At 42.5% G+C, this 22557-nt stretch overlaps 1 protein-coding gene across 5 annotated transcripts in view; it reads left to right on the forward strand.

Annotated features, from left to right (window-relative positions):
* The first annotated feature begins 700 nt into the window (after positions 1-700).
* Positions 701-22557, forward strand: part of ATXN3 (ataxin 3) — a 32574-nt gene continuing 10717 nt past the window's right edge. Inside the window, exons 1-10 of one of the 5 annotated variants that reach the window (XM_053666074.1) lie at positions 701-770; positions 8059-8223; positions 8484-8528; positions 12735-12820; positions 13163-13229; positions 15973-16060; positions 16461-16593; positions 16894-17060; positions 18139-18215; positions 18337-18422. In XM_053666074.1, the coding sequence (XP_053522049.1) occupies positions 747-770; positions 8059-8223; positions 8484-8528; positions 12735-12820; positions 13163-13229; positions 15973-16060; positions 16461-16593; positions 16894-17060; positions 18139-18206 (843 nt within the window). In that variant the 5' untranslated portion in view covers positions 701-746 and the 3' untranslated portion in view covers positions 18207-18215; positions 18337-18422. Of the gene's footprint in view, positions 771-857; positions 1011-8058; positions 8224-8483; positions 8529-12734; positions 12821-13162; positions 13230-15972; positions 16061-16460; positions 16594-16893; positions 17061-18138; positions 18216-18336; positions 18434-22557 lie in introns of those variants that run through there. The other 4 variants (XM_037130235.2, XM_037130236.2, XM_037130238.2 and 1 more) reach the window with 4 other exon arrangements.

The raw sequence follows: 22557 nt of genomic DNA on the forward strand, positions 1-22557 counted from the left end.
CATTAATGTATGCAAAGCTCTTAGAAGAGTGTCTACCCTACAGTAAGCCCTATTTAAATATTAACTAGTGGAACGTAGTGGGAGATGCAATGATACCTGTTTCTTTTTAAAAAAAAATTATTGACTGATTTTAGAGAGAGAAGAAGCGGGGAGTACAAGAGAAAACTTCGATTTGTTGTTCCATTTAATGCATCCGAAGGGTGCTTCGTGCATTTGCCCTGACTGGGACAGAACCTGAAACTTCGCGATATGGGGATGACACTTGAACCAACTGAGCTACGGGACCAGGCCTAATAATGCCTCTTATTTAATGAAGCTTTTAGTGGGGTGGAGGAGGAAGACAGTAAATCATTGTAATCAGATATCGTAAGTAGAAAATACAAAGTAAAGGGGAAAATAAAAAGAAAGAACCCGGGAGGTCCTTAAGAATCTAAAGCAATGGATGGAAAATGGAGACGATCCTCCGAGTGGCAGGTGGCGCTGTAGCACCTCCCCAACCAGCCAGCTAATAGTGAATGAGTGGACGTGCTATAAAGGTCACGTGTCTCCGCCTTTACAACCTCGGCGTTCCTTCGCCCTTCGCTCCACGTGACTCATCCTCGGGAGTGATTGGTCCACGAGAGACACGTGACCAGGGGTGGGCCAGAGTGGGGCGGGGCCTGAGTAGGAAGAGGGGTGGGGCCAGGGTGGGGCGGAACAGTAGGGGGTGGTCCAGCGCGGGGGCGGTTGGCTCCAGACAAATAAACATGGAGTCCATATTCCATGAGAAAGTGAGTATCCGCGTTCGGGGGTTACTTGTATGCGGTGCCGTGGCGGATGTAGCGCGGTATCGCCACCTCCCCGAGAGCTGGGTGGGGCACGTGTCGGCCCCGTCCCGGTCTTGCCGGGGGGGAGGAGCTTCACTGGAACGGGATCCTCGCCGAAGCCCCCATGGCATCCTCACCCCGTGAGGCCCGTGCCCGAGCTTCTCGGAGAGTCCGGGGCCGGGGAAGTCCCAGGAGCCAGAGGGAGTAAGGACAGGGTGGGGCCGGGGTGCCACGGGGCACCACAGAGGGGGTGACACCGAGTGGGCTCGCTTCCGTGCTTTTCCACTTTCCGTAGGATTCCTTCTCCGGTCTCTTTCCCCCCATTATCCGTAGCTAGGCACTTCTCAGACACCTTCCTCGATCCTTCCCAACTCTTCCAGTCCTACCCTTGGTAGAATTAACTTTTCCTCCTCTGGGCTCCTGAAGTCTATGTTGGAATCTCATACAGTTAGCCCCCTGGGATTATATTCATGTCTTTCTCCTGCACCACATTTGGGAATTTTTGAGTGCAGGGAGCTTGGCTCCATCCCATGGAGGGCCTGCCATTTAGGGATGTAAAGTAGGCCCGTCAACAGGGAAGTCAATTAAGAGTTTTTGTTACGAAATGTTTGGGTTTCTTTTCTTTCGGTAGACCCATTTTTCCGGATTAGGAAACCAGCTTTCTTATTAGATATTAGGGGTGGACTGAAGTAATCGTGTTGTGGTCAGCCTAGCTTGTTTTGCTTTGATGCTTCAATGGCCAGGCACTTGGAAAAATTCTGTTGTTGGCATGTGGAGAAACTCGTCTTTTCCCATATGCAATTATCAAGCCATCTGGGTGTGAGTGAAACATGCCTTGGGAGGACTTTGGCACATGATACCTTGTTTCATAAAAGTTGCATGTTTTGAAAGGGTTGTTGGTAAGTCTTATTTAATAGGAAAAAAGAGGTTTTGTTTTGTTAAATACTTGTAAGTGATCATTTATCTATTTAAAAAGCCTCACATACACGACCATCAACTAAAGCAATCAAATAAAGACTAAAGAGGCACAGCAGAAATCTAAATTGTTAAATGGAGTGCTTTTCTTTAGAGAAAACATTTCAGGAGTTTTGGCGCTAGAATACACTGATTTTTATGTTTGGGGAGGAAGGACTTACTGCTGTAGTTATCCCTAATCTTTTTTTAAAAATATTTTATTTCTTTTTTTTATTTTTAGAGAGAGGGGAAGGGAAGGAGAGAGGGAGAGAAACATCAATGTGTGGTTGCATTTCACATGGCCCCCACTGGGGACCGGCTGCAACCCAGGCATATGCCCTGACTGGGAATCAAACCACAATCTTTTGGTTCGCAGGCCTGTGCTCAATCCACTGAGCTACACCAGTCAGGGCTGTATATATGTATTTTTGTTACCGATTTTCAGAGGCTTTGGTATAAGACCAAATGTTTCAACACCATTTCTTGAGAATTATGCAATGTATATTTTAACAATATCGTTACTTATTTTAGATAGATTTCAGTGAAGGTAACTACCAAACCATGGGATGAAAGGAAGCTGAGTGATGGCCTAATGAAAATCTGGTTACGTGAAAGAAGTCACTCAATTATCAGCATGTTTGTAAGCTTAAACATATTTCAGGAATATATTTACCTTATCACAAACTTTCATGTTCTTAGCAAATGAAGGCTTTTGAATTAAAGTTCTTCAGGCATATTTCAAGAATACGGAGAACACCCATAATCATGGGGACCATTGTTAATTTCATCACAGTCTCGTGGGAATGTTAATGTGCCATTTTTCAGCATCCTCCCTTCCCCTCCGCCACATATATTTAACCTTTGCTACGTCCTGGGTTTGGAGAGCCAGAGGACCAGCTTTGGCTTTCAGGAAGCTGTGCATGAAGGGGTATCTGCCTGCAAAGGGGACCTGCAACTTGGAATGTTGGTTTCCCCATATGCAGAGCTGCTACTTTGAGTGCCCTTTTATTAATTAAAAGGTAATGCAACAAGTTGTTTACCACTGTGTCCCCAGTACTTACTGTAGTGCCTGGCCCAAAGTAGATGGTTGATAAACATCTGAGATGTTTGAATAACTTGAGTTCTTGGAGCATCTAAGATGTATGTGTTGCTGTTTAAACAATGTTTTCTGTAAATATTTTAGGCTTTGCAGGTTATCACAGATGGCATCACATATTCTTGTTTGTGTTTTCACAGTCAGGTGCAGGTTGAATTTGGCTCAGGAGTGAGAGTTTGCCAGTTCCTAACTTGAACCCTAATATTAACTGGCCACTAACTGTTTTTTGTTGTTGTTGTTGTTTTATTCGGTTGCCTGCTTTCTGTCATTTTTGTTATCACTTTGATTGCTGATGGCTCCTGGTGAGGTCACTGTGCCGTCTTAATTGGTACTTTCACATAAGGTGAATTGAGGATGGTAGCCAAACTTGTTGGGATTATATTTAAAATTAGTGAAAATACTGAAAAGAATGAGCGTTGACACCAACATGTTATGCTCTTTTGCAGTTGCTGGCTCTTAGCCGTCTGCAGTATTATTTTTGAGGTTTAGCAATAGCCGCATTCCACCTAAGTGGCGGGAGGAAGGGGTAATGCCACAGACTTGAAGCCTCTGCTTGGGTTTGGAGCCTAGCTTTGCCATTTTACTACCTGTGTGCTCCTGGAGAAGTTACTTATTATCTCTCTGCTGTAGTTTCTTCCTCTGTGGGGTGCGGATATTACAGGGTTTGCCTCTGAGTTCTGAGCGCCCAGAGTGCACCTGGCACTGGAAGTGCTGCCCTTGGTTACTCGGGTGCCTGCTGCAGTAAGAGGTGGGACCTTATTGTGTCTCAGAGGGGATGAGGTGCTGCTGGGTTGATTGGGTGGCCCCGAGGCTCATTGCAGACACACCCTTAGGTTTGTGGCTGGTTTCTTTTGTAGGCAATAGTGCCTCTGGGAGTTTGAACTAGTTTCAGGTTGGTCCTGAGGACTTTTGAGAACAGTGAGCAATGACTGGATGCTGTTCCCTTTTGTGGTTTTATGAAATATGGTAAAAACTGGAGAGGCAATCTGTTCATCCTCCGATCACAAGATGATAAAGTTTGGGCCAAAAATCATGCAATTTGGATACCTCTGAACTTTGACTATAACAGTGAACTTCTGTTCAGCTTTGGTTAAAGCTTGATAAGTGTCTGGGAATAGGTTGTGGGGAGGGGGGTGCGTAATCTTAAGAGGGGCCAGTGTACTTTTTTTTTTTTTGGTCCATGTAGAATTTGATTCTTCTTAAGACTTTAAAAGGTGATTTTAAATTTGGAATGGACAATTTGTTTTTTCCTTCCATTAAATCATAGTAGAAGTACAGAATGGTATTATTTCCTATAGCAATACAGTTTCTCTTAGGATTTGATTTCAAGTGCTTATTTTTCCTTTTTTATTTTTAATATTTATTTTTATCCTCACCTGAGGATATTTTTTCTTACTGCTTTTAGAGAGAGAGAGGAAGGGAGAGAAGGGGACATTGATGAGAGAGAGGCATTGATTGGTTGTCTTGAACATGTGTGCAGACCGGGAATCATACACACCTGGACTCGGGACCAAACCTACAGCCTAGGCACGTGCCCTGACTGGAAATTGAACCTGCAACCCTTGAGTTATGGGTTGATGCGCCAACCAACTGAGCCACACCGGCTAGAGCTCAAGTGCATAATTGTCATTTTTTAAATCAAATATTTGGATGTCACTATTTCTATATATGAGGTCTGTCCACAAAGTATTCGACCATGTAATATGAAAAATAAAGACATTTATTGAAGAAGATACAAGAAACATTGTACACAGGACAATGACGTCTTAGTCCCCTTCAATGTAGGCAGGCACCTTGGGACCTCACACAGTTCTCCCAATCACCATCAGTTGCCCCATCATATTTTCCTGAATTTCATCAATGGTCTGAAATCTCTTCCTTTTCAAAGGAGATTTTAGTTTGGGCAAAAGCCAGAAGTCACAGGGCACCAAATTGTGCTGTAGGGGGGCTGAGTCACCTGGGTTATTTGATACTTCACCAAAAAACTGTGCGTGAGACGTGATGCATCAGTGGGCATGTTGTGATGAAGCTGCCAGTCACCAGGTGACCAGAGCTGCGTCCTTTGAATCAGTCGAATAGCTTCCGCTGAGGAATGTTCAAGCTCGATGCAAAATGTGATGCAAATTCACTGCTGTACTCACTCAGTCATTTTGAATGTGACGGCCACACAGTGCACACGCTCACTCAGTGGTGTCTACCACCCCCACTGACTGGTACAGCGAAGTCATCGTTGTTCTGCATGCGCGTTCCAGTCCACGCTCCTTGGCTGCCAGGGTCCGTGGACGTCACCAAACCCTTCTCACTCCACTAACAATGGCTGGACTTTTCCTGGACGGACCTTGTGTACTGTTTAATATGGTAACCGCAGTCTGAGAGCCCTGAACTGAGGCATGCGGTCTGACAGCAGGACAGAACATTTGCCTTAGGACCGTTCCCAGAAAAGTCCTTGTCTGGTCACCATTTTCAGTAGCTCTTGCTGTTCACAGTAGCTGTGTCTCTCAGCAGAGGTTTCTTGTGTGTGTGAGATTTTTGCAGTATTTTTTTGTTGACTTGATATATAGGGAGAAAACATCAGTTTGTCATTCCACTTATTTACGGATTTGTTGGTTGCTGCTGTATGTATTTGCCCTGCCCAGAGGCTGAACTGGCAACCTTGGCATGTTGGGGCAAAGCTCTAACCCGCTGAGCTACCCGGGAGCTGCCCGGGCTATTGTTTGAGTTTTAAATCAGACACATGTAGGGGCACACAGACCCTAAGAGTGCAGCTCAGTGAATTCTCTCAAAGTGAACACATGTGTGAATAATACTGCGATCGAATAGTATATGTGTATTTCCCTGAATTCTCTAAGCCTCCCTACGGCCCCTTCCGTCCCTGCCTCTGCCCCCTGCAAGGGCAGCCAGGGTCCTGAGTCCTAACATCATAGGCTGGTTGTGCCTCTTTTTGAACTTCTGTAAATGGAATCATATGGTGTGTCCTCTTTGGAGGAGTCTGCTTTTTGTGTGCTTTTTTTAAACATTTTTTTAAATTTATTTTTTTAAAGATTTTATTTATCTTTAGAGGGAAAGGGAAAGAGAAGGAGAGATATATCAGTGTATGGTTGCCTCTCGTGTATCCCTTGCTGGGAACTGGTCTGCAACCCAGGCATGTGCCCTGACTGGGAATCGAACTGCAGTCCTTTGGTTTACAGGGCTGTGCTCAATCCACTGAGCTACACCAGCCAGGGCTTTTTTAAAACATTGTTTGCGAGAGTCATCCATGTTGTCGAAAGTAATCGTAGTTAATTCATTCTCATTGTTATGTGCTATTCCTTTGTGACTATAACACGATGTATCCATTCTGCTTTGATGGGCATTTTAGTAGTTTTCTGTTTGGGAGGCCATTATGAATTAAGCAGTGCTTTTTTGAACATTCTTATACATGTTTTGATGAACATATTTTTGCATTTCCATGGTTTGCATTCTGTCTGTAGTTACAGAATAGCTAGATCACAGAGCATGTAGATGCTAAGCTTTAGTAGGTACTGCAAACAGTTTTCCAAAGTGGTTATACTAATTTACAATTTCACTAAGTAGTAATAGCTTTTGATGTCTCTAGTCCTCACCAATATTTTAACCATTTTGGAGAGTGTAGTAGTAACACGCTGTGGTTTTAATAGTTATATTCAATACATTTCCCTGATGGTAATAAAGTTGAGCACCTTTTTGTGGTTTTTTAGCCATTTGGCTCTCTTGTGAATGCCTGTCTGCCTTGTTGCTTTTCGGTGGAATGTAAGTAGGACGTCTGTGCATCCTCAGTCTGCGTGTAGTGTTCAGTGGGGGCTGCTCTCTGGTGGTGAGAACACAGCGGAAGGAAAAGGAGGTGGAGACAAGTCCTCTCTCACCGTCCTACTGTTAGGCCCGGAATTAGATAAAAGTGGCCAAGAGGAACAAGGACTACACTACCAGGATGTGCGCTTGACCTCAGCCTGAAGGCCTAGAAGCAACCAGGTTACGAAGATAAATTTATCTCAGCCCCTGTCTCAGCCTGACTGTCTCAGCCCTCCCTTCTTGTTCCTTGTATGTGTATTCCTTATATCTTTTTCAGCCGCTGAGTTTTGTTCCCAGAATATTAGTTCACCAGGAAGAATAAGTGTCCTGCAAGGACTTATTCTTCAGGGCCCCTGTCTGTTGTGTGACATAGTTCAGAACAAACTGCAGGGTGCTGGACACCCAGCCTTATGGGGTAGATGTTCCTGGGGACGGGTTCAGGGCCAGGGTCAGCAGGAGCAGAAAGTGTTCTCCCCTCTGCCGTCATCTGGCAGAGAGGCAAGCCTCTGGTTGTCGTTCACTAGAGGGGTTTCCTTCACCTGAGTCTCTGCTTACAAGGCAAGCTTGGGAGGGCAACACTGTAGAGCGGTGTTGAGTAGGCGTCTCAGTGCTGGGCAGCCTGGACATAGATTTGGCTTGTGCGTGTGTGAGAAAGCCAGCTGCCCAGCACCCGCAGACCCTGGGGCCCGTGGGAAGTTGTGCTCCCTCACCTCCTAACGGGGCATCAGTGATCCGACGGGGAGTGAGTGTGGATGCCGCCCCCCGGTTTGGCCTGTCCGGAGGTGAGCTCTGGCCATGCTTCCGGTCAGTCTCTCTGTGTGTGCAGCATCTTCAGAGTTCGCTGGAAAAAACCTCAACTCTAGCTGCAGGTCTTCGGTAACATCAGTAACAGTTCAGGGATATAAAGTGTAGTAAGAACAGAATTTTTCTTTGGTGTGCCAATTCTTGAGATAGGGAATTACATAAACAAGCATTTTGATCAAGTAGAGGTTATCTTGTTAAAAAAACAAATGTTCTAGGGATTAAAATTTCCTTTCAGCATTAGTAATTTGCTGTGGGATCTCTAAGGATGAATTTATTTTCAGCACTGAAAATGAGGGAAGATAAATGCTTACAATTTCTAATAAAATATGATATTTGGTGTATTGCATAGATGTTTAATATAAATCTTAAGTTTTGATCATACAGCTAAATTATCACAGTTTCATTAATGATGGGATTGTAAAATGAGTGTTAAATGAAAATGCATGTGCCTCATGTTAGTCCTGTTTGAAGCTAAAGAGGTTCAGCTTTGACAGTGTTAAGAAGTTAATGATTAAATTCCTCTTTAAGGAAAGACACTGTAGAAATCTGTTTAACAAATCATATTGGATTTTTTTCTTTTGGAAACATTAGCAAGAAGGCTCACTCTGTGCCCAGCATTGCTTGAATAATCTATTGCAAGGAGAATACTTTAGCCCTGTGGAACTGTCGTCGATTGCACACCAGCTAGATGAAGAAGAGAGGATGAGGATGGCAGAAGGCGGAGTTACTAGTGAAGACTATCGCACATTTTTACAGGTACCAATTTCAAACTCATCCAGTTGCCTCTTTAAAAAATAATGTGGGTATTGAGAAAAAAAGAAGGAAAAATGTGAGTATTGTCTAGAAGAGAACATACCATTCTCCCTATGGGGATCTGCCCTGTTAATTATAACTCTGCTCTTGACTTTCTAAATGGGAATGTGTAAGATGTTATTTTAAATATGCACACTAATAACAGTTTTCCTTTCTCTCTTCCCACTCCAACCCTGCCTCAACTACCTGTCTGTATTAAACAGCAGCCTTCCGGAAATATGGATGATAGCGGTTTTTTCTCTATTCAAGTAAGTAGTCACATGCAAGTGCTACGGGTCTTTTTTGTCCCAGGCTCTGTTGAAGCTCAGGAAGTGATTGATATGAGTGTCTTTAAACTTACTATATTGATGTGACCCTCAGAAGTTCCTCCAGTAGATCGTGTCTAAGAGGATGAGACTGTACTCCAGAGTAAGTTTTCCTGTAGATAAACGTGAACTGTTAGGATTGTAGAGTCTTCAATTTAGGGTAGGGTTCTGTAAGAAGATTTTTTAATTTGCATGTGGATACTAATAACCTTAAATCTAGTAAGTCAGAGCCTTTTAAACTTCCTGTGTCTTGTGTAAATTTGAGAAAAATGAAACACCTTGCTGCCTTCCCTTTCAATCAGCTTACTGGATTCTTTTATGGTGGTCTGTGGCTGTGCTTTTTATTTGTTTTTGAATGTATATCTACAACTAGAATTCAGAGGAAGCTGTATTATTGCTTGTGAGGTTCCTTGATCTGTAGGTCTCTCGTTCTGTTGCTAATGCCTGGGAGGTGCATCTGGAGTCTCCCGAGGGACCGGTGTTGGCAGATGTCTTTGTGTGCATTCCCCTTGTGCTGTCCTGGACGCCTCCCCACCAGCATTTCCGTTCAGCGCTTCCCCGTGGACTCTTCTGGGTAACAGATACCACAGGGCTGGGATCCAGGCAGTGAGGGGCCCAGCTCTTGCGGTGTCCCGGGCGTAGCGCTGCCCTTGGTGCTGATTCACACGTGCGCACTTCATTGCCTCCACTTTTGTCTGCTGGTACCAAGTGTGCTTGTCTCTTCGTTAGCTGCCTTGGAGGGTAGGTGGTGAACATTTAGAACTCTCCATTTTATTTCCAGGCAGTTTGCATCTTATACATTCCCATTAATCAGTATTATCTTTTGTTTTTTCCTAAAATTCTGAACATCTAATAACAAATTTAAAACATACAAAAACTTCATCTTAAATCCCTAGAAAGAACTCATTTTAACAGATGTATAAGTAACACTATTACTGACATATCAGGTAGTGGGTTGAAATACAACTTTTCTACAGCAGGACACATGTCAGCCCAGTTACCTATGTGCATAGAGAGGGTACTGATTTTAAGAATGCACTTTGTGGATCGGCTGTACGTCTGGATTTTTGAGGCAGTTTTATCTAGGAATTGTGTAGATTCCTACCATAACCCAGAAACCTAGTGTTAAGAAGTGCTATTTTAAAAAATTATATTGTATTGATTATGCTGTTACAGTTGTCCCAGTTTTTCCCTCTTTGTCCCCCTCTACCAAGCACCCCTCACCCCCCAGGCGGTTCCCCCACCATCTGTTCATGTCCATGGGTCATGTGTATAAAAGTTCTGTGGCTACTCCACTTCCTGTGCTATAGCCATTACATCCCCATGGCTATTCTGTAACTGCCTCTTTGTACTTCTTAATCCCCTCACCTCTTCACCCATTCCCCCACACACCCCCATCTGGCAACTATCCAAATGCTCTCTGTATCCATGATTCTGTCTCTGTTCTTGTTTGCTTAGTTTGTTTTCTAGATTCAGTTATTGATAGATATGTATTTATTGACCATAGTTTTGATCTTCTTTTTCTTAAAAAAGTCCCTTTAACATTTCATATAATAATGTTTTGGTGATGATGAACTCTTAGTTTTTCCTTGTCTGGGAAGCTCTTTATCTGCCTTTTGATTCTAAATGATAGCTTTGCTGGGTAGAGCAATCTTGGCTTTAGGTCCCTGCTTTTCATGACTGAATATGTCTTGCCAATCCCTTCTAGCCTGCAAAATTTCTTTTTGAGAAATCAGCTGACAGTCTTATGGGAACTCCCTAATAGGTAACGTATTTTGCCATGTATAATGCTCACTTTTTTTTACCCAAATTTTTGAGGGGAAAATAAGGATGCTCATTATAAAGGGGTAGTATTATTCCTTATCTTTATGAATGTTTTTAATTATTTATGCTTATGTATTAAAGTGTAACTCTAGACAGCAATAATGATATCCATATGCAAAATAATACCCTGGAATACGGTAATTGTTTTTAAATATAAATAAAAGATTGAATTAAAAAATTAAGCAAAAGGTTTTTTCCTGAAAGCTTGGGCAAAAAAGGTGGGTGCATGTTATACACAGGAGCGTATTATACATGGTAAAATTTCGTAACTTGTTTTCTCTTGCTGCTTTTAAGATTCTTTCTCTTTAACCATTGGCATTTGAATTATGATGTGTCTTGGAGTGGGCCTCTTCGCATCCATCTTGTTTGGGACTCTGTGCTTCCTGGACTTGCATGTCTATTTCCTTCACCAAATTAGGGAAGTTTTCTTTCATTGTTGTTTCAAATAGATTTCCAGTTTCTTGCACTCCTCTCCTTCTGGCACCCCTATGATGCGAATGTTGGATCTTTTGGAGCTATCCCAGAGGCTGCTTACACTGTCCTAATTCTTTTGGATTCTTTTTTCTTCTTATTCTGATTGGTTGTTTACTGCTTGCTTATGTTCCAGATCATTGATTTAATTCTTGGCTTGATTCACTCTACTGTTGTTTCCCCGTAAATTGTTCTTTATTTCAATTAATGAATCCTTCTTTTCTGACTGGGTCTTTCTCATGCTGTTGAGGTCCTCACTAAGTTCCTTGAGCATCTTTATAACTGGTATTTTGAACTCTGCGTCTAATAGATTGCTTATCTCCATTTTGTTTAGTTCTTTTTTTGGAGTTCTGATCTGTTCTTTCATTTGGGCCATGTTTCTTTGTCTCCTCCTGTGTTTATTTCTATGTATTAGGTAGAGCTGCTTTGTCTCCCTGTCTTGGTAGCATGGCCTAACGTAGTCGGTGTTTAGTAGGGACAGTGACACAGCCTCTCCTGTCTCCCAAGCTGGGTACTTGAGGTGTGCCCTTCGTGTGGGTCCATACATTCTCCCTTTGTAGTTGAGCCTTGGTTGCTCTTGGCAGGTCGATGGGATTTACCCAGGTCATTCAATTGCAAGGACCAGCTGTAGCTACTGTCCACCAGTCTCCATCTTCCATCCTCCGTGGAGATCAGCTGTGCCGGGACAGGATGGTGGTGCACCAGCACGGTCTGCAGCCATCCACTGGGTGCAGAGGCTCTAGCGTTTCCCGGGTGGTGCAGCCCAAGGTCAGCACCTACCTGTGTTTTGTCTGGGGCCACCCTAGCTATAAAGCCATCTGAAATGGCTGCTACTTGGAGATTCCCTGGCAAAGCTAAGCTGTGAATCTGGTCTGGGTGCTGCTAGTGCCAGGCCCGGGGCTCCCTGAGACCAGCTGTTGCTTACGTGAGAGTATTTAGGGAGTTGTGAAGTGTAAGTCAAGACCAGCCATTCACACAGAAAAGCAGCTTGGGCGGGCTCTTCAGTTGGGTGGGGCAGAGTCTTTGAGGGTCTCCTAAGCAGGGTCAACGGCGTTAGTCAGGTTGTGGAGTCTCAGATATGGCACCAGCCTGCTGGCTCTGTGGCCCTGTTGGGGGAGGCTTCAAAAAAGGGGCAGTGGCTTCTGCCCACCAGCTCTGGCCTTGATGCCAGTCTCTTCACTTCCTTCCTGTATGTCACTGGTGCCTTTTAAGCTGTTACCCTGGTGCCAGAGCTCAGAGGGAATGAGTCCATGTTTGGGTCCTTTAAGGGAAACTGCTTGGAACTCCAGAAGTGTCTTCTACTCTATCCCTCCTGGTTTTTGCAGCCAGAAGTTACAGGAACTTACCTTCCTGGCTCTGGAACCCTGGGCTGGGGGGCCTGGTGTGGTGCTGGGAGACCTCACTTCTGAGGTACCCCTCCTGAATTTCTATCCATCACCCGTGGGTGTGGGACCAGCCTTTTCTGCGTGTGTGCTCCTCCTACCAGTCTGGATGGATGGGGTTTTCTTTAATTCCACAGTTGTTGGACTTCCATTCAGCTTGACTTCTGACAGTTCTGAGTGATGGTTTTTCTGTATTTTAGTTGTAATTTTCATGTGGTTGTATGAGGAGGTGAGCCATGTTTACCTAGGCAGCCATTTGACTCCCTAGAAGCATTTTTTTTAATGCTATGTTTGTATGTTAGTGATAGATGTCATGGTATATCTTATACACACTTTTAAAAAATCATAGCCTTCTGGAGAAATTGGTGTATGAAGTACAACTGTTTGCCCAGCTAACATGGCGTTCCCTACTTAAATTTGAAATTGAACAGTGTTGCTCATGAGAAATTGCTGTTTGTTTGTTTTTTAACAGGTTATAAGCAATGCCTTGAAAGTTTGGGGTTTAGAACTAATCCTGTTCAACAGTCCAGAGTATCAGAGGCTTGGGATTGACCCCATGTAAGGTTTCATTTTGCTTTTCCTACATTTCTCTTCCTAATTTTGGTTTTGAAAGTTACCATTTCTTAAAGGAGAAAAACGTATGTCTAATGCCTTTGTCTTGACGTGCCCTGTGTCATTCCCTTTTTGCCTTTTGGGGCGTCCGTGTGCCCTCGGCTGTTCTGGCAGCACGGTGTCTGGGCACCACAGTCCGAGGGCTTCCTGTGACGCCATCGTTTGCACAGCGCCACAGACCTGCGCACAGATTCACTCTGCAAACGTGATCTGAAGTTACAAGTTTTGTATAACCCTGGCCAGTAGATGAAGTTAATACTGGGTCTCTATTTTTTTTTCCTTTTCTAGAAATGAAAGATCGTTTATATGCAATTATAAAGAACACTGGTTTACAGTTAGAAAATTAGGAAAACAGGTAATGTTTCTCTTCCTTCCTTGTCATTTTTCTCATTCCACATTCCATTTGCAATTAAAATGTAAAGGATTAGATGAAGAAATTCCTCAGTCATGTGTAGGTGGCATAATTAGAAATTTCCTATTTAAAATACAGTATCAGTTTGCCTTATTCATTTATTTGTGACAACCATATGCAGTTTCACTGTATCATAAGAAAAATTCTAGCCCTGGCTGGTGTAGCTCAGTGGATTGAGCGAGGGCCTATGGACCAAAGTATTGTGCTTCGATTCCCAGTCAGGGCACATGCCTGGGTTGCAGGCCAGTTCCCAGCAGGGAACACATGAGAGGCAACCATACATTGATATTTCTCTCCCTCTCCTTCCCTTCCCCTCTAAAGAGAAATAAATAAAAATTAAAAAAAAAAAGAAAGAAAAATTCTTTAAGACCACAGCAAACGTGGTTACTTTTAAGCACGTTTTATGTGATGTTTTGTCATTAATAGAGTTGTATTTAGCATGGTAGTGTTATAAAGCCTGAAAGTGTCCAGAGGGAGTGAAGTTTTCAGCCACGTTCGCTTTAGCATAACAAGACCCTTCTCATCACACAGTGCACACACCCCCATAAAATCATTTCTGTTGAAAAGTACAAAGAGCATGACTGTGTCTTGAGCAAGCCTTTTCGAAGATTGAGAAACATACCTAAAGGGGTATTTTTTTAAATAGTTACCAATGATCTTTTTATACACAGTTCTGTTTTTAAAACAATTATGCGAAGTCTTTTTTTAGAATTTTGAATCTTTGAATGAGTGTTAATGAAAGTGGGCTAATATAATAAGGAGTTAACTTTTTTTAAAGGATTTTATTAGTTTTATTTTTAGATAGGGAAAAGGAGGGAGAGAGGGAGACATCAACATGTGGTTGCCTCTCGAGTGCCCCCTGCTGGGGACCTGGCCCACAACCCAGGCATGTACCTGACTGGGAATAGAACCAGTGGTCCTTTGGGTCACAGGCCAGTACTCAGTCTACTGAGCCACACCGGCCAGTGCAGGAGGAATTGACTATTGATATATGCATTAACATGGGTAATCTCCAAATAATTATGCTCAGTGAAAGGTAGATACCAAATACTTCCTACCGTATGGTTCCATTTATGTCAAAGTGGAGAAAATGCAAACTAACCTGTATTGATAGAAAGCAGATCAAGCAGGGGTTGCCAGGGGATAGGAGCAGGGAAGGGCGAGGCAGTTCCAAGGCACAGGGACTCAGCAGTGACACAGGCGTTCACTCCTTTGGTTGTGGTGATGGTTTCATGGGTGTGTGCGTATGTTAGAACTTCTCAAATTGTGCACTTTAAATATGTGCAGATTATTGCTCGCCTATTATACCTCAATAAAGCTGTTTAAAAATAATATGAAAAGAAAATGAAGTAAAGAAAGAGTATGTTGAATTAATTCAATAAAAGATAATTCAAAACCAAAAAAAACATCGCTATTATCTTTTTACTCAGCTGCCTAAATGCAGCTTCATCTTCAATGGTTATGTCTTTTCTTTAAGATTTTCTTTATTTGGGGGGGAAGGTGGAAGGGAGGGAGAAGGAAAGGTAGAGAAACTTCATTGTGTAAGAGAAGCATTGATTCCTTGCTTCTCGCACTCCCCAACTGGGAACCAGGCCCAGAACCCAGGCATCTGTCCCGAATGAAAATCGAACCAGTGACCTTTTGGTTCACAGGTCAGCACTCAGTACACTGAGCCATACCAGCCAGAGCTTAAATTTCTTAAGGTCCCTCCTGAGGAGCTCAGAGCTAAGCAAGTAAGGTGCAGGAGATGTGGTTGAGCAGAGGGTGACCCAAGTGGGAACTGACTGTAGGGAAGAGCGAGGGCGGGACACTGGGGATCTTTACCTCTAGGTTTCATGTATGTCTTTGAAAATTATGATCACATATTCTTCACTTTTTGTGTAGATGGTAATCCATGTATTTTTTTTTTTTAAGATCTGACAGCTTGGATTCCAGAAGTTCTTTTATATTAATTTACATGTAAATTTATATCATTATTTTGAGAGGTTTTTAAAATTTTAGTTCTTGAAAATTGTATTTTCACATTTTAAATTATTTTTGACAAAGACATAAAATGTCAAACATTGGCTAATCTTTAGCTGTAATTTATATTTTTGTTTAAAATTGCATTTTTCACTATTGACTCTTTTGTCTGAGCTCCCTTGAGGTTAAATTAGGGCTCCCATGAAGCAGCGACTAGATGATGATAATTATGTGCAGCGGTGGCTTTCTCGGCCTTTCCAAAATGAGTTGGTGATTTAAATTCCTCCCAGTGTAGACTGGCGTTCTCACAGTTGAAATCTTTGACCAAAATGATCAGTAATAGGAAAACTTTGTGTAGTCGTCATTTTTCTTCCACATCAATGTAGTGTGATTATATTAGGGTTTTCTTGGGCATGCTTTGAAAAGAGATTTAACTGTAGCTCTTAATAAAGATAATTTGAAGTATTATCAGTTTCTTTTCTTTTTGGGGGATTTAAATTTTATGGCTTAAAACAAACTTTTATTTAAAAACATTTAACATTGACAAATCATTCTATTTCAGGTTTTAGAATACGTTTATTTACTTTTTAAAAATCTCAGTTTGATGTGTTTTTACTGTTTAGATCCCCTTACTGTTCAGACAGTTTATATTTATTTTTAACATGTGAAACATCCTTATTAGTTACAATGTTCACTAACTTAAACATTGGCTTTTTTTTTCTAGTGGTTCAACTTGAATTCTCTTTTGACGGGTCCAGAATTAATATCAGACACATACCTTGCACTTTTCTTGGCTCAATTACAACAGGAAGGTAAGTTAAAGTGGAAAATTTTATAATGTTATCTTTCAAAGTAGCTGAATAAAACTAACTCATTAGATGTGAGTGTAAGAGTGCTACTTTTTAAAAGATTTTATTTATTTATTTTTAGGGAGAGGGGAAGGGAGGGAGAGAAACATCAATGTGTGGTTGCCTCTCATGTGCCCTCCACCGGGGACCTGGCCTGCAACCCAGGCATGAGCCCTGACTGGGAATTGAATGGTGACCCTTTGTTTCACAGGCCAGCACTCAAGCCATTAAGCCACACCAGCCAGGGCTTTAATTTATATTCTTTCCACAATTTTATGCCATGCCACCTCCATAGCTACCGTAATTTGTAATTGATTTTGAATCTCTACCTAGCTGTTTTAGTTTATTTTTGCCTTTTTTTTAGGTTATTCTATATTTGTTGTTAAGGGTGATCTGCCAGATTGTGAAGCCGACCAGCTCCTGCAGATGATCAGGGTCCAGCAGATGCACCGACCAAAACTCATTGGAGAGGAACTAGCACAACTGAAGGAACAGAGGTAGATGGACTCGCGTGTGCGATGTATGATAGCGTCTCATTGCGCGAATGAAGCTTTCATGCCACCGTGGGGTGGGTGGTTGTTTTTAGACCCATATATTGTAGTCAAGGTTATTGATGGAAATTGAAATGAACTCTTCGAATTACCTAAATATATTAACTTAGAGTCACATCACAACCCAGTCTTTGTATTGGACCTAATCTGCAAGAAAATGTGTAAGTTTTGACTTATACAAAATCTTCGGTTTATAAATGACTACAAGACCGGCCTGCAGTTGTTATCAGTGCTTTCGTTCCTTAGAGTCCAGAAAGCTGACCTGGAACAAGTCTTAGAAGCAAACGATGGGTCAGGAGTGTTGGATGAAGATGAGGAGGACTTGCGGCGGGCGCTGGCCCTGAGTCGCCAGCAGATCGACATGGAGGATGAGGAGGCTGATCTCCGCAGGGCTATTCAGCTCAGTATGCAAGGTACAGACCTTCTGACGCGGTTTTGCCCTCATTGGAGAATTGATTCAGATAATTCTTGGTTTCCGGGTAAACTGTGAGAAGTCATTTGACAACCTGACAGTTAACTGAGGAAGCGATGGCTATGTACAGTCAGCTGTTCTTTTAGTTTTCTTGTGATACAAATAACTTTTACCACCTCTGTTACTTTAAGACTCGTGTATTTTTATTTCTGGTTATTCCACTCGGTGATAACACTGTACTAACATACAGCAGTAAACTGAGGTTCATCTTTGTGGGCCAAAGTGCGAGGTCTCTTCCCAGAGCAGCTGTTGCATGAGTGCGTGTGTTGCGGGACACAAAGGAAGACCAGGGCAGGAACGTAAACCGACTTTCTGGAAAGCTGGCGTCGACGTCTGTGCGGTCTACAGCCCAGGTGCCCCTCCCCGAGCCTGCTGTTACTGTGACGCCAGCCCATCAGCAAAGGAGCCAGGGGATGGTGCCCCAGGGGGGCCAGGCCTGGACGGTGTCTGGGGGAGGCACACGTGGCTTCACGAGGGCGTGAGGAGTTTCTCTGGGTGCTTTTGTTTTATCTACTTAACGTGATTTTGCCTTCATGTTTTCTAATGAAATTATTCGTTGAATTTCTTAAATATCTAAAAATGGAAGTAACGGCAGATGTCAGCTTTTACAATTTGAGGTAGTTGGGGGTAATTCACTCTTCTTAGCACTCATTTCACAATCCGCGTGAAGTCTCTGGTTGGTGCAGTAAATCGCACGTGGGGACGTGCTGAGGCTGTGGTGGGTGGGACCCCAACTTTGGCGGGTGAGGGAACATGGAGAGTGGGTTTGCCTGGTGGGCATCCAGTTCAGGTTGCTTCCGGGGAATCCTGTGCCTTCGAAGGGGCAGTTGTATGTCCGGTAAGTTCGGAGAGCGCGCTGCAGTGCTGTTCGTGACCCTTCTCGCCCGGCGGCTGGGCTTCAGTCCTCACGTCCGCCGCTGTCTCCGGGTGACAGCATTGGTCGTAGTGGACGCGGGTTAGAGTTGAACTGCCTCATTCAGGTTTCCCTGAGGATTTCAGAGCCTGCCTTTGATTTGCAGTTGACTCATGTATGTGCTCTGACGGGGGATCGAACCGGCAACCTTGGCGTACAGGGGCAACACTCTAACCGACAGAGGTACCTGGACAGGGCAAGAAGCAAAGTTTTTAAAAACTTGTTCACATAAATATAAACATATTGTTACTTGACCTGGTAAGTAAAATGATTGTTTTTCTGTTCTATTTTGTTTTGTTTTCAGGTAGTTCCAGAAATATATCTCAAGATATTCCCCAGGCGTCAGGCACACATCTTACTTCAGAAGAGCTTCGGAAGAGAAGAGAAGCCTACTTTGAAAAGTAAAGTAGTTTGTACAATATTAAAATTGCGTCTTCGGTATTTACTTTGGCTGTTCTCTTTGTTGTGAACTTACAGCTTTGGCTTAAACTGTTTATTTATTTAAGACTCTCTTTTTTTAAAAAAGGACTGGTTACTGCCTGACCCTGTGATCATCGGAGTGTAGTTTTAGGGGAAAACTTGACCCCGATGCTAATGAAATTTACGTGAACTAGAGGCAAGGAAACCCTGCAGAATTTCAGTCATCGAAAGGAAAATGGAAAAAACAAAGACACTGAAATAGAGAACAAGGGGACAGTGACCAGAGGGGAGAGGGAAGGGAATTTAAGGGGGAAAAGGGGGAGGGATTTGGAGGAACAAATAGGAAGGACACAGGGACGAGAACTAAGGGGGGGTGGAAATGGGAGGGAGGTGGGGAGCACGGGGCGGGGGAGGCTGGGATGGGAGAAATAGACAAAAAACTGTACTTGAAAAATAACTAAATAAAATTAAAAGAAAGAAAGAAAGGAAAATGGAATTGGGTCATGGCAAGAACAATGCCTGATGAGCCTCCGAATGTGCTTCTCGGTTACCTGGTCCTGCTGAGTCCCGCGCCCAGACAGGTGCTGGCTTGGAGCTCTGTTCCTCTCCCCGAGCAGCGGCGCCCCGGGGCTGTTAGCATCGGGGCTGTGAGGGCAGACCACCCATCTGAATCAGCAGTTCTGAAAACCCAGCCGTGTACCCTGCTTTATACAGAGAACTCTTAAAATAGAAATTTCACCCCATAAAGATACCGTTTCCTGCAACTATCATTCACAAGTCTTCTTCCCCTTTTCTCTTTCCTTTTTCTTTTAATGATGAAAACTCATCTTAAAGATTACAGGTCTATATAATAGATATTCAGATCCTCCGATCCCAGATCAGAAACCAAAAGGCCAGTGGCTGAACCTGGCCTCTTAATTTCCCGTATTTCATCAGTTCTAAGATGCACGTATTCCCACATTTCAACATCTGGGCACCAGAGAAGCATCGTACAGTCACAATTGGCAGTAGTTAGTGGTGTTTAAGATACTGAAGCATTTTTCACTTGATGGTGAAATGAAGATAATGTTTACCTTGTTTTCTGTTTGTTTGTTTTTAAGTCACAACTCAGAAGTATATGAAGGAAATTCTGATCAACTGACAACCTCTTAATGTGAGATATTTCCAGTCTTTGTTCAGTGATAGACTAATGGATTTAATTATATAAAATTTCAAAATAGTGTTTATCAGTGCTTTTTACTTCCTTTTAAATTTTAAAATTAATTTTTATTTTCTAAATACAATAAACTTAGAGCTTGTATAAAAGCAGAAAAACCACGTAAGGTGTCCGGATTTAACAAACATCAGCACGTGACCAGTCCTGTTTTCATGCCCCGTTCTCCCCTGCTCTTCACTCTTCCACCCCCAAGCTGGGGTTATTTTGTAATAAATCTAAAGCATCATGTCATTTTATCTATATTTATTTCAGTACATGCCTCTAAAATATATGGGCTGTTTTTTTAAACAAAGCTAAATGCTGTTGTCATACAATAATGTTAGTGATTATCAAGTGATATTTATTAATGGTAATTCTATAATATCATCAGATATCTAGTTAGTGTTAAACATAACTTAGATAAAAATTAATAGCCTACTCTGGCTGGTGTAGCTCAGTGTATTGAGCGTGGGCCTGCAAAGCAAAGGGTCACAGGTTTGGTTCCCAGTCAGGGCACATGCCCAGGTTGCGGGCCAGGTCCCCAATAGGGGGCGTGCAAGAGGCAACTACACATTATTGTTTCTCTTTCTCTCTCCTTCCCTTCCCCTTTCTCTAAAAATAAATAAATAAATACTTGGGCGGGGAAGTGTTTAAAATGGTAAATTAAAAAAATTTATATCCTAGAAAACTTCTTTTAAGACATATCAAACTTAGCCCTGGCTGGTGTAGCTCAGTGGATTGAGTGCAGAACTGTGAACCAAGGGATCGCACTTCGATTCCCAGTCAGGGCACATGCCTGGGTTGCAGGCCAGTTCCCAGCAGGGGACTCACGAGAGACAACCATACATTGATATTTCTCTCCCTCTCCCCTTCCCTTCTAGAGATAATAAAATCTTTAAAAAAGGATATTAAACTTAAAAGAAAATATAATCTTATCCTTTTTTCCAAACATTTTAATTATTTATTTTTAGAGAGAGGGGAAGGAGGGGGGAAAGAGAGAAACATTAATGTATGAGAGACACATCACTCAGTTGCCTGTCACACATCCACAGCTGGGGACCTAGCCTGCAGCCCAGGCCTGTGCCCTGTGTGGAATAGAACCAGCTACCTTTTGGTTCACAGGCTGTACTCATTCCACTGAGCCACAGGAGCCAGGATTAATCTTACTATCCTTTAATAACTGACGTCAGTATTTTGGCACATCATCTTCTAGTTATACAGACATGTATGTATTAGTTATATCTATTTTCCCATGATAGGAAGTATTCTTTGTATTGATAAGTAGGATACACGATATTTCATAAAATGAGTATATATCATAATTTGTATATGAACATTTTATTGTTGCTATTGTAGTTAATAGTGTAACATATTATCCTTGTACTAAGTCTATGCCTTAAATCTCGCATCATTTCTTCTAATATTTTGAGGATGTCAGATTTTGGGGTTAAAGTACATGGACATTTTCAAGGCCTTGGTACAGATTTCTGACTGCTTGTCAGAACAATTTTCAAGTGATAACTTCTACCATGCTTTTTCAGACTCTGTGTTTTGCCAGAATAAAACTGTCCAAGCTGACATACTTTATAGAGAATCTACAAAATTCACAAATACATCTAAGAAAAGGAAAACATCTTCAAAGTATAAAAACAAACCCCTTTTATTTAAATTTCTTTTTAGATTTTTTGGATTACACATGCGGAGCTTCCTGTACATTAAACTTTTTAGAGTAGAAAGAATAATGCATTAACAGTCCTTAGTGGTTAAGTAAACTATAGCGAGCACAACGCTAGTGATAATGCAGATGTTTTAGTCAACTTGGTGCCCTTTTTGAATGAATGAGTGTCGGCGTGGCTCCCTCGTGTTGGCGAGTAGGTGACTGTGGAGGGAGTGTGCAGTGATGGTTCCAGCTTCAGCTTTCTGTCCTCTGGTTCGAGTGGAGAAGTACTGATGGGAACTTAAGGAGAACTAGAGACTATTCAGTCTCCTGTTGCTGAGAAGACATAGGAGCTAACTTCCCGGTGTGTCTCATTAACAGTGGCTCGCATTCAGAATCTCGTAGGCCTCAATAGTAAAGGAGCTGAGAAACCAATACACAGTCAAACCTCGGTTCTCGACTGTCTGCTGTCTCGAACAGTTCAGTTCCTGGCCAAGTTCACAGAAAAATCGTCTTCTTTGTCAAACAACACTCTGGTTCTCACCCTGGCATTCCTTTCATGCTGATACCTGTGTGATCAGTCACGAGTCTCTCAGGCAACAAACAGGAGAGAATGAGTGAGATGAGTATGATTTGGTTTTCGAAGAAATTGTTTCTCGAACAGCCTTCCGGAATAAATTAGGATCGAGCACCCAGGTTCCACAGTGTTGATCTTCCACCAGAGTTTCTGATCACTGAGCCCAGGTCGCTCTTTCTCTCTGTAACTTCCGTCTTGGGGAGCGTAGCTAGAAGGTTATCAAGCTGGCTTTCTTCTGACCCTCTCCTGGTGCTAACTTGTTACTCATTCAAATGTGTAGCTTTGTGGTTTGTTGTTTTTTTGTACAGTACTGGAAGCTTCACACTTAATGAGGTAACCACAGTACTCATGCAGGAAGCCTAAAAAAAACACTTAAAAATCTACCTGTACAAATTCATACATTCCAAGTAATAGTTGTTAATATTTTCATAGCCATTTTTTCAGTAGTAACCTCTCATTCCATTTTATCTATCATAAAACTCCAGGCAAAACTATTATATCAGCCACGTCATTGCAAAACCTGCTTTAACTCACATGCTGTGAGCATATAAATTAGGCCAGGTGTGTCAAACTATTTCGTAACCTATACCATGTTCCACAGGCATACGTTAGCATCATTAACGTTTTCTCATAGGTGTAACTCGGAACTGAAGAAGGATAGAAGGAATCCTTCTAT

Source organism: Artibeus jamaicensis, unplaced genomic scaffold (genome assembly GCF_021234435.1).
Source record: "Artibeus jamaicensis isolate MK-2021 breed Jamaican fruit bat unplaced genomic scaffold, CSHL_Jam_final contig_444, whole genome shotgun sequence".
Classification (NCBI taxonomy): Eukaryota; Metazoa; Chordata; class Mammalia; order Chiroptera; family Phyllostomidae; genus Artibeus; species Artibeus jamaicensis.